Source organism: Exophiala aquamarina (assembly GCF_000709125.1).
Source record: "Exophiala aquamarina CBS 119918 chromosome Unknown aczIA-supercont1.4, whole genome shotgun sequence".
NCBI classification, from domain to species: Eukaryota; Fungi; Ascomycota; class Eurotiomycetes; order Chaetothyriales; family Herpotrichiellaceae; genus Exophiala; species Exophiala aquamarina.
In genome coordinates, this window is record NW_013550584.1 from 1,669,527 (window position 1) to 1,682,285 (window position 12,759).

The window sequence follows — 12,759 nt, forward strand, 5'->3', positions numbered from 1 at the left end:
GTCTGTGCTATGTCTTACGAGTATTCCGTGCTGTCAACCAGGTTGATCGTAGATCGTAGAGCCCATGTTTCGCTTCTCAGTCCTCAGATCGACGGTGACTAATGAGTGACTAGTAACCACAAGTGACTATGTGGCAGATGAAATGCAGCAACAAGGCTGAGAGTGCGGGAAGCTAGGCAGCCTAATTAGAGTTTTAAATAATTATTGACGAGGGCATGCGGGAAAGAAGAGGCCCTTCCCGCATGTACTACAGTACACTGCACTGCACGACTCGCTGCTCACAGCTCACTACTTCTCAATCACAGGAATTCTTCCACGTCCAATGCTAGTCGCGAGTCGAGCACACTCATCACTTGCAGTAATGAGGCCCCTCTTCTCCAATTCATGAAGTCCCAAACTGCCGACTGCCCGTAGATAGGCTGGCAAGATGCAGTTCGCTCTTCCCCCTCGCAAGACCTCACACCCACCTCCCTACGCTCGCAACACCAGCTCCAACGCCCTTGTGCAGAGACGGCGGAGACAGTTACAAATCGGGGCATATGTCATATTGGCCCTCTTGACCTTGTACCTGGTGCTCAGGTATATTCTACTGACTGACGCCGATTATTCCGGGACTGGCCCATCGGGCATTGACGGCCCGCAAGAGATCGTCCTGGTCACCGTCTTCGATGAAGACGTGATGAGTAAGGAATACATACGCATGGTCAAGACAAACCGCAATCACTACGCGGCGCAACACGGTATGGCAAGCTGAAAAGAGCCAGACTTACCATGTGGCTGTACTAATCAAGAATTCAGGTTACAAAACCTTCTACACAAACACATCCACCTACTTCAACCTGGTTGATCCTTCCCCGTCGTCTTGGTCCATTGTCCCAGCCCTGCGCCATGCGTTGACCATTCATGCCTCGAGCACATTCTTCTGGGCTCTGTCCGCCGATGCTCTGATAACGAATCCCGCTCTGTCGCTGGAAGAACATATCTTGCAACCTCTCGAATCTCTCATGAAGAAAGACATCCCTGTCGTACCGCCTGATTCCGTGATTCACACCTATTCGCACCTCAAGCCTTCTCGGACCCATTTGATACTGTCCCAGGACATGAATAATATTGCCCACACTTCCTTCATCCTCCGTAACACCCCGTTCACTCCCAGCACAACCGACAACTGGGCACAGTACTTCCTAGACGCCTGGTTCGACCCTCTATACCGTGCCTACGCCTTTCAAAAGGCAGAGAACCATGCTTTAGAGCATCTTGTCCAGTGGCATCCAACCGTGTTGGCCAAATTGGTTCTCGTTGAACAGCGACGATTCAACTCTTACAACCATGCCACACCGCCAGTGCGTGACTCCATCACTGGTATAACCCGCACCCATGATAGTATGTGGCAGGGAGGAGATCTCGTTGTCAACTTCAAAGAGTGCCGAATTGATCCGAAGCGCAATTGCGAGGACGAGATGGGGCAATATTTCTCTCTGTGGGAAAAACTCATTGGTAGACTTGAGGGCAGGACACAGGATTTTAGTGCTCCTCCGGCAGCACCACAGAAACATTCAGAAGCAGAGGTCGCGGGGAGACCAAGATTTCAACCCTGAGTGTCAACACCTCGGGATTCGATATCTGCGTCCAAATCTCTCGGGTCCAGTACGGCCTGTTTTACCCGAGGTCAACACGACAATAACCCGCTGGCGGGCCGTATCCTGTTGTCAAATTGTTCCGGATGTCCGATTACACAAGCTCAGACCTAAGATTAAGGCCCATAATTGCATGGACGGTTTCATGAGTATAGCGACAGGAGTTTAGGACATTCGGCATGTACTAATAGCGGGTAGTATATGAGGAGAATCGGGTTCAGAATAATGCTCCAGACACTGTCCAAGGACCAAAAGTAATTCACATCACGTGGCAAAATGCCATCCTCGTACATTCTTGTATTGATCAGGCCTAGGTTCTAGCACTTGCAGTACAATCAAACGCTGCATCAGCTACCAGGCTGCAATTTGCTGGGACTCATGCGAAATCTCCTCGCTCCATTCTTGATCTATCGTAGCGGAGTACTGCACCAAGCAATACTTGGGCCCCAATAGCACTAGAAGAACATCGGTCAGTTTGAGTAAGACTCATCCGGCCGAGGCACGGTACTTACCAGTCTTCAGGACTGCAATACTCCTGAGGGTTATGGCTGATGCCCTCACGGGTGGGTGTAAAGATCATACTTGTCGGACACCGACGGTTGGTGTAGCAGCTATCGTGGCCAGCTCCACTGATCATATCTTTCCAGAGTCTACCGTCATCCGCCGTCATATGCAATCCATGACAAACCTCTTCAGCACTGGCTTGTACTGCTGCAATGCAATCAGGGTGGAAGGTAACCGCGGGACTGTCAACCAATTCCTTCCATTCAACCGTGCACCCCTTTTCGCTCTCCTTCTCAGAGATCCGGGCGAATTCCGCACGACATTCCTTCTCAATCTCAGCGAGCTTTTCGTCTACGTTGTGTCGGACATCGAGTGTGAATATCACGGTGTGAGCCATGGTGTTAATCGATCCAGGGTGCGCTGTTGAAATGCCAGTTGTCGCCAGACCACCCAGCTTCTTCGCAATGGCGTTGGACTCAACAATCAATTTGGCTGCACAGAGCATCGAGTCCATACGTGCTGTAAAAGGTGTCGTCCCTGCATGAGAGTCACGACCCTTAACAGTAATTTCGAACCATTTGAAGGCTTGCACGCCTGCCATCTGTCAGACGGTACGCCCACGTTTATTGAGACCATTGTGTTACTCACCTTTGACAACGCCAACTCGTCTTTTTTCTGCCTCCAAGATGGGGCCCTGCTCGATATGGACCTCGAAGTGGCAGGCCATTGGGAAAGCCTTGTAGGATGCTTGTTGGGATCCAAGGTAGCCGATTCTCTCCAGTTCCTGCTTCATTGTCTTGCGGTGGCCGTCGTCCCCAGGAGTCACCTCGGCGAGATGCCAGGCGGTCTCCAATGGGACGGCTTCCGCCCAGACACCAGACGACACAGCCATCATTGGAAATCGTGCACCCTCTTCGTTGGTCCAATTGACCACTCCAATACTTCCCTCCGTCTCGAAATTATTCTCATGCAGTACTTTGAGAACTTCAAGTCCAGAGTTGACGCCTAGAATGCCGTCGTACCGCCCCCCTGTTGGCTGAGTGTCCAGGTGCGAGCCCATCATGACTGGGGACGCAGTCTTATTCTTACCCGGTCGAACGGCAAACTGATTGCCCATCTGATCAACAGTGACCTTACAGTTCAGGGACTCTGCTGTAGCGGTAAACCAATCCCGAATTTGTTTATCAGCGTCATTCAAGCTCAGCCTTGCCATACCAGTTTCGGTGGGATCGTCCCCATACCGGTGATCCGCTCCATACTTACACCCTGTATGAATTGCATCCAACAGCCGGGACTGATTCACTCTGAGAGCGGAGAAATCATGTTTTGGACTAGTTCCCTTCATGCCATTCACACCGTTGGCTGCCATGGTTCTCAGTTTGCGAAGATGGAAAAGTGAGGTACGGGCTGGAAATCGAGAGATCAGGACTTGATCGCTTCGTGGTTTTGACCAGATTTCATTGAGATACGAGAGCAGAGTTGATTTCCACTGCCCATCATTCAGATCAGTGGATTTGGAAGTCCGTGGCAGGCTTGGATTTGAAGTAATCTGTCCCCACTTACGCATGACAGGTTAAGATGGGTATCGTGTGGACGATATCTCGTAGGAGTTGTCCGCCTACCTGTCATGTATGGCCCTTCGACGAATGGTGTGTCGGAGCATCATTAGTATTATTATTGCAGATTCGTAACTGTCTCGTGACGCATGCCTCATATTAAAAGCACCGATACTTGCTGTACTTGTAGATCTTATTGTTCGCATAATGAGCGCATAGGGTGATTCAATACATAACAAAAAGGAGAAGTCCGATTTGCGATTGGTCGCTACTTCCCTCCTGAGCCATGTCGATGAACGATGTACAACATCGTGAATGAGGCTTCGTATCTTGTTTCACTGGGACATTTTTCCCATATTAAATAAAGGTCCCTGATGAAGTATTGAACTATATCAAGGTTCGAGGGCCCGTGTGGACTCGAAGACGTGAAGTCCCCGAACGTCACCATGCCACACAAACAAATTCTCTTGCGTCCCTCTGATTGCTGTTTTCAAACTTCCACTTCACGCTAATTAAGTCCCTGCTCACAATCTCTCTACGAGAAAGAAAGTCCACCCGCTGTTGTAGGGGCTGTTGTAGGGGCTCGAACACTTCCCAGTGAGCACAGTGTCTTTCAGTTTCGTCTATTTTCATTGCATATCCTTACAAAATACCTTCGCTGTTCTTCTGTCTCTTTCTGCTGGGTCAGTTGTCATGATCATCGGAGCATTAAAGCACTTTCGTCAAAGCACACGCACAAATACCATTCATTTTCCGGGTGGCTGCATTCCATGGAGTCTGATGATACGAAGCTTACCCAAGATGTCGCTGGCACGCGTGCTGATAGCACGAGTCCGCCTTTGTGCATGAAGACTGAGGATTCGTCGCAAAATGATATCTTCGCTCGGCATCACCGTCTGGTCGGGTGGGTTTTAACAAACAACGGCTACTTCCACCCTGATGCGCAGATTGCTTTCAGCTCAAGAAAAGGATTTCATGCTCTAGTGGCAAATGGCAAGACCATATCGTCTGGCACACGAATCGCCGCTTGCCCGATGCCGTTGACAATATCAATCTTGAATGCCCTTGACGTGAAACCTTTCTCTTGTCATGGAACCCACTTTCCTAAACCATTCCTCGTCGACCAGGCCAGCAAGGCGGAATCGTTACAGTCGTTCTTTTTGATGGAACAATTAGTTCTAGGGGACAAATCCTGGTGGGCTCCCTACATTAGTTCGTTGCCTACAGTCGAAGACGTCAACGAATTACAGTTTAGTGAAGATTCAGATCTAGCCTGGCTTGAAGGAACAAATCTCAAGGGAGGATACGAATCACAGTTGAACAAGTGGCAGCAGATGTACCAACACGGTCTTGAACTCCTTAAGCGATACCAATGGCCTCACGCACATGATGAGACTTACACTTGGTAAGTGAAACGAAAAAGAACAGCCCATATCCTACTCTTACATATGATGCAGGGAAGCTTTCCGATGGGCTGCTACAATCTTTGGCAGCCGCTCTTTCACATCTCAGGTACTTGACGACACATTGCCGGCGGACCAGGCTCGTCTCGGTCATCGCAACAAGAAAGATGGACCATATGACCTTGTCAAGCTCTTCACTGATCGCTTTGGCGTTCTGCTCCCACTCCTTGATATTCTCAACCACAAGCCTGGTGTACAGGTGGAATGGCTCGCCCGATTCAGTTTTGTCGGCCTTCAGGTCTTGCAGCCCTATGAGTCGGGGCAGGAGCTCTGTAACAACTACGGGCCTAAAGATAACGAGGGTCTCCTACTGTCATACGGTTTCACTTTTCAGGACAATCCGTTCGACCACCTCGTAATTAGCATCAAAGCCCTTCCAGGATCTCCCCTGGCGGAAGTTCGAAGATGGAAGAAAGATCTTCGATCAGATCCAGATTACAGATGCTTCATCTTTGACTATCGACATCCAACGACAAGAGCTGCAGCTGCCATAGAGACATCAGTCTTCTCATTCGATCTGCTAGACAGTATATCCGTTCTGTGTGCGAACGAACGCGAACAGGGAATCATGCAGTCTCACCAACAAACGATCATGAGTCGTTTCTTGCCATTCAACGGAACACCATGTTTTCAAGACGGCCGACTTATCCTGGCAACAATCAGTCAACTCCTTGTCGAATGCACGGCCCGAGTGGCTCGTCTAAAGTCCACAAATCCAACACACGCAGAGTTGAAGATTAGCAATATGAAGCAGAAGCATGCAAAAACATATCGCGATAGCCAACTTCATATTGTCGAAACGGCGACAGCCGTTTGCACTTTCGTATTGAAGAGTGCCGTCCGGGAGTCCAAGGCTAGCGGCATCTTGGAGGAAATGCAGCACGATTTACCGCCGGCCATTGCGCAGAATCTGCAGGCACTTGTCGGCTACTATGCGACACGACTTACACGTCCATCTGAGCTTCTGACGTTCGAAGGAATACTGGATATGTTGCCCAAGGGCCTGTCATCGGCGGTGTTGCGATGCACGAGTGAGCTTGAGGCCAATCTGAGTACGCAGAATAGTCAGCCGCCACCCGACAAAGCGACAATTGACAAGACCAGATTTGCCATAGTACTATCCGCATTGTACAGTGAGTTAGACCAAGGGGTACAACTTCCGCATCGCGCAAAGTCATGGCTTGATCAGCTGTCGCAATGGTACCCTCTGGATGCAGATTCATGGGCGTACGTCCCCAGTCTCGAGGATGAACCACCACCCGCGTTGATGAGTCTACTAGCAGCGCGAGTAAGTATGTCTCCTAAAATCTCAACAGACTCCAGTACGAAGCAGTGGTTGCGCCCCGATAGGGTTTGCTGGGGCTGGAACGTGATGGAGGAGCAAGTTGTCCGTGTTCCTACCCGTGTCCTGCAGCCTTGTGGTGAACCAGTCACGCTCGAAGATGGGCCCGTTACTATCATGCTCTACTGGCAGCAATACTGATGACGGCGCCTATTCTGCATAGAGAGGTTCAATCGTCATTGCAAGGCTTTCTTTCGGAGAGTAGGCCTAAGTAGATATGGGCTACAAGGACGGAGAAGCCAGGGCGACCGACACCTTCTCAGGCAATTGAAATCTAGGTCGAGATATGGGCTTCAAGCTTCAATTGGATAGATCTGTAATTATTAATGAGTTTTCTGGAAAGAAGGGAAGGATTGTTTCGAGTAAGATGGTCACATGGATAGCAAACTCATTCCAGGGAGAAAGTAGCAGAGATATTGTTCCTGATAGGCGTATTTGAGGCTTTATCGCGTGGTTCCAAGGGCGGAATATGCCATACTTGTCCATATACTCCGCTGTAGCAAATTGTTAGAATTTAGTAGCGGCCAGTCCCCAGACCTCCATAGCGCCGTGCGACTAAGAGCTCTTACCAATTACCGTGCGGCAATTTCAGAGCCGGCATCATAGAATCAAACGCACGCAACGACGTACCACGAGTCCAATACCACACCCATCGGCCCTCAGTTCCTCACTCTTCACGAGTGGCATCTCATCCTCTCTGCCTCTCTACCACACATCGGTGCCGCGATGATCATCCGGTCCACGACAGTGGCCAAGGCGGCTGCTAAAACAGCTTCACGTAGCTCCTCCGCCATCAACTCGTCCCTTGCCGCCACCAGCTTCTCCTCCCTTCAAGCCCGCAGTTATGCAACTGTCCAAGAAGGAGCACCTCAACAGAGACACTACGGAGGTTTGAAAGACCAGGACCGCATATTCCAGAACCTCTATAGCCACCACGGGACGGATCTAAAGTCGGCCATGAAATATGGCGACTGGTATAAAACCAAGGAGATCGTGTTGAAGGGCCACGACTGGTTGATCAATGAGATTAAAGCTTCAGGACTGAGGGGAAGAGGTGGTGCGGGCTTTCCATCTGGGTTAAAATTTGTATGTCTTGCTATGAGCAACCCCTCACACCTCTGGCTTGGTGATAACTAACCGGGGAACTTTGACAGTCGTTCATGAATTTCAAGGGTTGGGAAAACGACAAGAAGCCACGATATCTGGTAGTGAATGCCGATGAAGGCGAGCCTGGGACATGTAAAGATCGAGAAATCATGCGCAAGGACCCTCACAAGCTCGTTGAGGGTTGCCTGGTCGTTGGCCGTGCCATGAACGCTACGGCAGCATACATCTACATTCGTGGCGAGTTCTACCATGAGGCGACAGTTCTGCAGCGAGCAATCCAAGAGGCGTACAAAGAAGGCTTGATCGGAAAAAACGCTTGCGGGTCAGGATATGATTTCGACGTCTACCTCCATCGAGGTGCCGGAGCGTACGTTTGTGGTGAAGAGACGTCACTGATTGAATCTCTCGAGGGCAAAGCCGGAAAACCGCGCCTGAAACCACCCTTCCCCGCCGCCGTTGGTCTCTTTGGCTGCCCTAGCACTGTGACAAATGTCGAGACTGTCGCTGTGTGCCCGACCATCATTCGCCGGGGTGGGAAATGGTTCGCTGGTTTTGGTCGCGAGAGGAACCAGGGCACCAAACTCTTCTGCATCTCCGGACACGTCAACAACCCAACCACAGTGGAGGAGGAGATGTCAATCCCACTGCGTGAGCTCATCGAGAAACACTGCGGAGGCGTCCGTGGCGGATGGGACAACCTCCTCGCAATCATCCCCGGCGGCTCGTCGACACCCATCCTACCCAAGAAGATCTGCGATGACCAGCTCATGGACTTCGATGCCCTCAAGGACAGTCAATCCGGTCTAGGCACAGCAGCAGTGATCGTGATGGACAAATCCACTGATGTTGTCCGCATGATCGCACGCTTGTCACAATTTTATAAACACGAATCTTGCGGTCAATGCACGCCATGCAGAGAAGGTAGCTCATGGACGGCCAAGATGATGCAAAGGTTTGAAAAGGGCCAAGCGAGGGCGCGAGAAATCGACATGCTCCAGGAGCTGACCAAACAGGTCGAAGGCCATAGTATTTGCGGTAAGCATTCCTTTTTCTGTCCTTACTATCTTGATGTATCCCTGGCCACAAGCTAACATACATGAACCATCCACAGCTTTAGGGGAAGCATTCGCCTGGCCTATTCAAGGTTTGATCCGACATTTCCGCCCGGAACTCGAGGCACGGATCAAAGAGTACGGCCTTTCCAACAGCGGCGAGACCCTCGCTGGCGGTTGGCCGCAAGACTCTGGGAAGAAAGGACTGTTGGTCGCACCCGGGCAATAGATGCACCTTTTTACTTTAGTTTGTTTTTGCTTCCAGTGTTCAAAATGAAAAAAGGGACTGGGTATCGGCTGGGAAGGAGCAAACCCCATGTACAGAGAATCCATTCCTGACCGAGCGAGCGTACACACATGCAGTAGGCCTGGTTTATGTTCCAAGGCCAGTGCTAGTAGCAGGAGCAGGAGCAGGAGCAGTAGCAGCAGCAGCAGCAGCAGTAGTAGTAGCAGCAAAGTTTCATGCCAGTTTGGATCGGACGTGCCAAACGCTCCTCCCTCTACGGCCCTAACTCCAGTACTCCGTCCAGATCCAACAGGAAACGGCAGCATCACTCTCCAGTATCTGGTCCGCGGGAAACAAACGAGAACCAAACAAGAGAAGACGCATGCCTGCCATGTGCTCAGTAGACTTATTTCTGCATGCCAATAAGAATCCTAAGAGCAGAGAAGAAAAGCCCGGGTCAACACAAAAGAAACCCATTATATGTACGCGTGGAAATGGCCTCAAAGTCGTCCTTTTTGACTGTCCTCTTTCCCGCTTCGCTGGTGTCATGTCCTCCTTTCCCCCCCCGTTCCTACTTGGAACTATCGTTAGAGATGGCTCCGGTTTTCTGTGCTTACAACACCAATAATGCCCAAGACTACGGCGTCTACATAAGATTTTTTGGCCTCTTTGCGCAATGGGGTTCAAAAATATGTTTCATTTCTTCAGGGTAAAGAAAATAGACCTCCTCGACCCATCCGTGTCTTGTCTTGACAGTAACCAAAGACGACGCGAGTCCCATGCCTACTTACATCTAGGTATCGCTCATGCTTCAATCAATTTATCGTACAGTTTTCATTAAGAGGTCGAGTAGGCTTTTGGGATCTCTCAGATCCGAGGCCATCATCGAGAGGCTGCTGTGGCCGACATGCTCTCAGGCTGCGGCAACGGTCAGCTGTCGGATCCACTCCCCAGGGCTCTGACCAACGTCAAGCTGAATACTCGCATGCTCAGAGAGCTTCTGTTGCGGCTCTTCACCATCCTTCTTGGCCGATTCATTGGGACGAGTTGCAACTTCAGGCTTGACCGACTTGACTCTTTTGGAAGCTGTATCCCCGGCGCGACGTCTTTGCTCATCTTTACGAAGCTTCGCGCGCGCAACGGCTTCTGCAATCTTCTGCTTTTCTAATTCGAAGCCCCGTTTTCTTTCCATCAACTCACGCCTCAAACGCTCACGCTTCTCCACCCCCGTTCGACCGACACGCTTCACTTCGGTTCCATCTTGCACAAACTCAGCCTTCAAAATCATAAAACTTACTCCATCGTGTGGAGTCTTGTTGGTGTTTGCTCCCTCTGACAGTGTAGATGATTCTTCGGGCCAAGTCCGGGATTTGATCCCGAATCTGACAGACTCCACGTACTGCTCTAATTGAGGCAGGACAACTAATGTGAGATGCAGATCTTTCCCTTCTTCAACGTTCTTGGGCTTTGCTGGAGCAGTGCTCCCTTCAATCCTAGGGTTCTGCTCCTCAATGACTCGTTCGAGCAATGCCTCGTCAATTCCTGCAGGGTGCACAGAAGAGATGAAGCCCGAATGCATGGCTGCAGCCAAGGGATCCGAGTCGTCAGTATAAATGCCGGAACCCCAAAGATATCTTTCCGCGCAGATGATGCCTCTTTCTCGCGGTTGAAGCCAGGTTCTTGACACGCGTATTGTGTAGGTGCAATTGACATGTTCGGCATCTGCGAATGATGGTAACAGACTGGGTCGTATTGAAACATCGAATTTGAGCGGACTCGGTCTAGGAAGCTCGGTGGGAGCAACAACGGGATCGTACTTGAATGAGCCTAGATGACGACGTCGATTGCGGCCCGCTAGAGCTATTACCGATGATATTCTGATCGTCTTTTTGGGTCTGAAGACAGGTGTGACCTCAGCAGCTGAGGCTTGACGTTGCAATTGATTGTGATGCAGCTGCGATGGATGAGATGTAGGTGTTGCGGCTCTGCGATTGCTTATCGAGGGAAACGGAGCATTCTTTCTTTGGTCCACAGAAGCATCTTCCAGTTCCAGCTTGTAAGAGTGTTGATACTTGCTTCTCTTGCCTTTCCCCGGGCCAGGTCTCTTCACATCGCCGACGTCACTTTCTGCACGTTGGTCATCCTGCAATGCTTTGCGAGGTCGTTTACTGATACCTGAGGTGCTGCGTGACATCTTCATCAAGTTCTCCTCACTTAGCCGGGCGCTTCCGTCATTCTGCTTAAAAGGACTTGCAGATAGTGGCTGCGGCGTTGAAGTTGGGCCGCTGCTAGCGGTACCCAACCCTCCTCCCAAGCCAGAGAAGACGCGTCCGTGTTCAGTCTTGATGGCAGCATCAGGTACAGGAGTTTGAGCCTGGGCACCTTGAACAGCCTGGGGAACAGGAGAGTATCTTCCGCGTTTTGAATCGTTCGCTAAAGACAAAATCGCTCTGTGCTGGGACAATTCATCGCTTCCTTTGCGGCCTAGATCATCGAAAAGTCCATTGTGTTGCGAAGCTACGGAGCCAGCAAAAGGTGAGTAAGCTCGATTAGGGATGCGAGGTCGGTCGCCAAGGATGGATCTGTCACTCTGTGACTGCATAGAATCTTGCCGCATCATTGTCTGAGATGCTTGAGCATGTTCTATCTGGTGATTCAATAAACCTGCAAACCCTCGATTTTCAACCCCACTTAGCTGCAACCGTCGGATCTCGGGTGATAGTGACTGCGGGAGAGGTCGTTCCTGAGCAGGAGCATGGCTCTGGGGTGCAGTGCCTGCAGATGGTAGACGAGAAAGGGAAGGTAGGCTAGGAGGACGGGTGTCGTAGGAACCCCCCGGGCCATTTGGTCGAGGGATTTCAGAACCATTGATGGCGTGTTGCAGTGGGCGCTCGATCTGCACAAAAGAGGGAGGAATGCTGTCCGGCCGCATTGGCTGGGCAGGGTTTGACTGAAAGCCGGAAGCACCAGTAACGAGTTGAGGCTGGCTTTCTGGTCGTTGTAGAAGCCCACTGATGCTCGTGCGCCGCACTCGATCTTCATTCTCTTCCATTGACATAGCTGTAGGTCCAGAAGGAGGAGTGTACTTGGGCTCTGAAAAGTGGGTTATGTGTTGAGGATTCGGCGTTGAACGTGGTGGTGGTTCATAGAAAGGCCCTGGGCGTTGCATCATATTTCCTGAGTTCGAGCGATGTGGTCTTGCCCCTCCCGGAGATGTGACTGAGACTCGGTCGGGGGTCTTCGATCTTGGCTTGTATGAATATTCACCTCCCGCTTGCATTTTGGAGTGATATTGTGGAGGTGACATGACTGTGGCGATTGGTAGGGCTGTTCCAGAGATAGACGCCGTCCTCGAATTATTTCTAGAATGGTGATTGTGGTGATGGAACTGATCCGGCGCCGATTTCTCTGGCTCGGCCGTCCCCAGCATTGAAGATATTGACATACTGCTTCCTGGTCTCTTATGTGGAGGTGGAGGTCCATTATTTTGCGGTGCGGATGGAGATGGCACAGGAAAGGGGGGTTGTGAATATCGTGGAGGAGGAAAATGCTGCGGTGAGGGTGGCAGCATCGGTCGAGGATGGGGAGCGTACATTTGGGCAGGAGGGGGAGCTTGAGATTCTGAATAACCTAAAGGGGTGTATTAGCGATCTGGAGGGCTGGACAAGTGAAAGGATGTGATGAGAGACATGCGCGGTGGAATGCTTGGAGTGAAGAGAGACGTCTTGAAGCCGATGCTAGGAGGTGAAAAGGATTTGCATGGACGGGATAAGACATACTGTTGTAGGCGCGTGGTGGACTCGAGGGCCCATTGAAGGGAGAGTGACCTGGCATGGCCATTGTCGCGGTCTGGATGTAGGCTGGGTGAGGAT

At 50.9% G+C, this 12,759-nt stretch overlaps 5 protein-coding genes across 5 annotated transcripts; 3 read left to right on the top strand and 2 right to left on the bottom strand.

The window, feature by feature from the left end:
- Positions 1–427: 427 nt before the first annotated feature.
- A1O9_05711 (uncharacterized protein) lies at positions 428–1,598 on the top strand (the record flags this gene model as incomplete). Its single annotated transcript, XM_013404927.1, has 2 exons — positions 428–740; positions 799–1,598. The coding sequence occupies 2 exons, from the start codon at positions 428–430 to the stop codon at positions 1,596–1,598; spliced, it is 1,113 nt and encodes a 370-aa protein (XP_013260381.1).
- Positions 1,599–2,013: 415 nt separating this feature from the next.
- Positions 2,014–3,510, bottom strand: A1O9_05712 (uncharacterized protein; the record flags this gene model as incomplete). Its single annotated transcript, XM_013404928.1, has 3 exons — positions 2,014–2,092; positions 2,150–2,735; positions 2,790–3,510. 3 exons carry the CDS (start codon positions 3,508–3,510, stop codon positions 2,014–2,016), a joined length of 1,386 nt encoding a protein of 461 aa, XP_013260382.1.
- Positions 3,511–4,467: 957 nt separating this feature from the next.
- On the top strand, positions 4,468–6,643 carry A1O9_05713 (uncharacterized protein; the record flags this gene model as incomplete). Its single annotated transcript, XM_013404929.1, has 2 exons — positions 4,468–5,102; positions 5,155–6,643. 2 exons carry the CDS (start codon positions 4,468–4,470, stop codon positions 6,641–6,643), a joined length of 2,124 nt encoding a protein of 707 aa, XP_013260383.1.
- Positions 6,644–7,228: 585 nt separating this feature from the next.
- A1O9_05714 (NADH-ubiquinone oxidoreductase 51 kDa subunit, mitochondrial) lies at positions 7,229–8,890 on the top strand (the record flags this gene model as incomplete). The annotated part of the gene is made up of 3 exons (XM_013404930.1): positions 7,229–7,588; positions 7,657–8,644; positions 8,721–8,890. The coding sequence occupies 3 exons, from the start codon at positions 7,229–7,231 to the stop codon at positions 8,888–8,890; spliced, it is 1,518 nt and encodes a 505-aa protein (XP_013260384.1).
- A 910-nt stretch (positions 8,891–9,800) lies between these two features.
- Positions 9,801–11,945, bottom strand: A1O9_05715 (uncharacterized protein; the record flags this gene model as incomplete). The annotated part of the gene is made up of 1 exon (XM_013404931.1): positions 9,801–11,945. One exon carries the CDS (start codon positions 11,943–11,945, stop codon positions 9,801–9,803), a length of 2,145 nt encoding a protein of 714 aa, XP_013260385.1.
- Between the last annotated feature and the right edge of the window lie 814 nt (positions 11,946–12,759).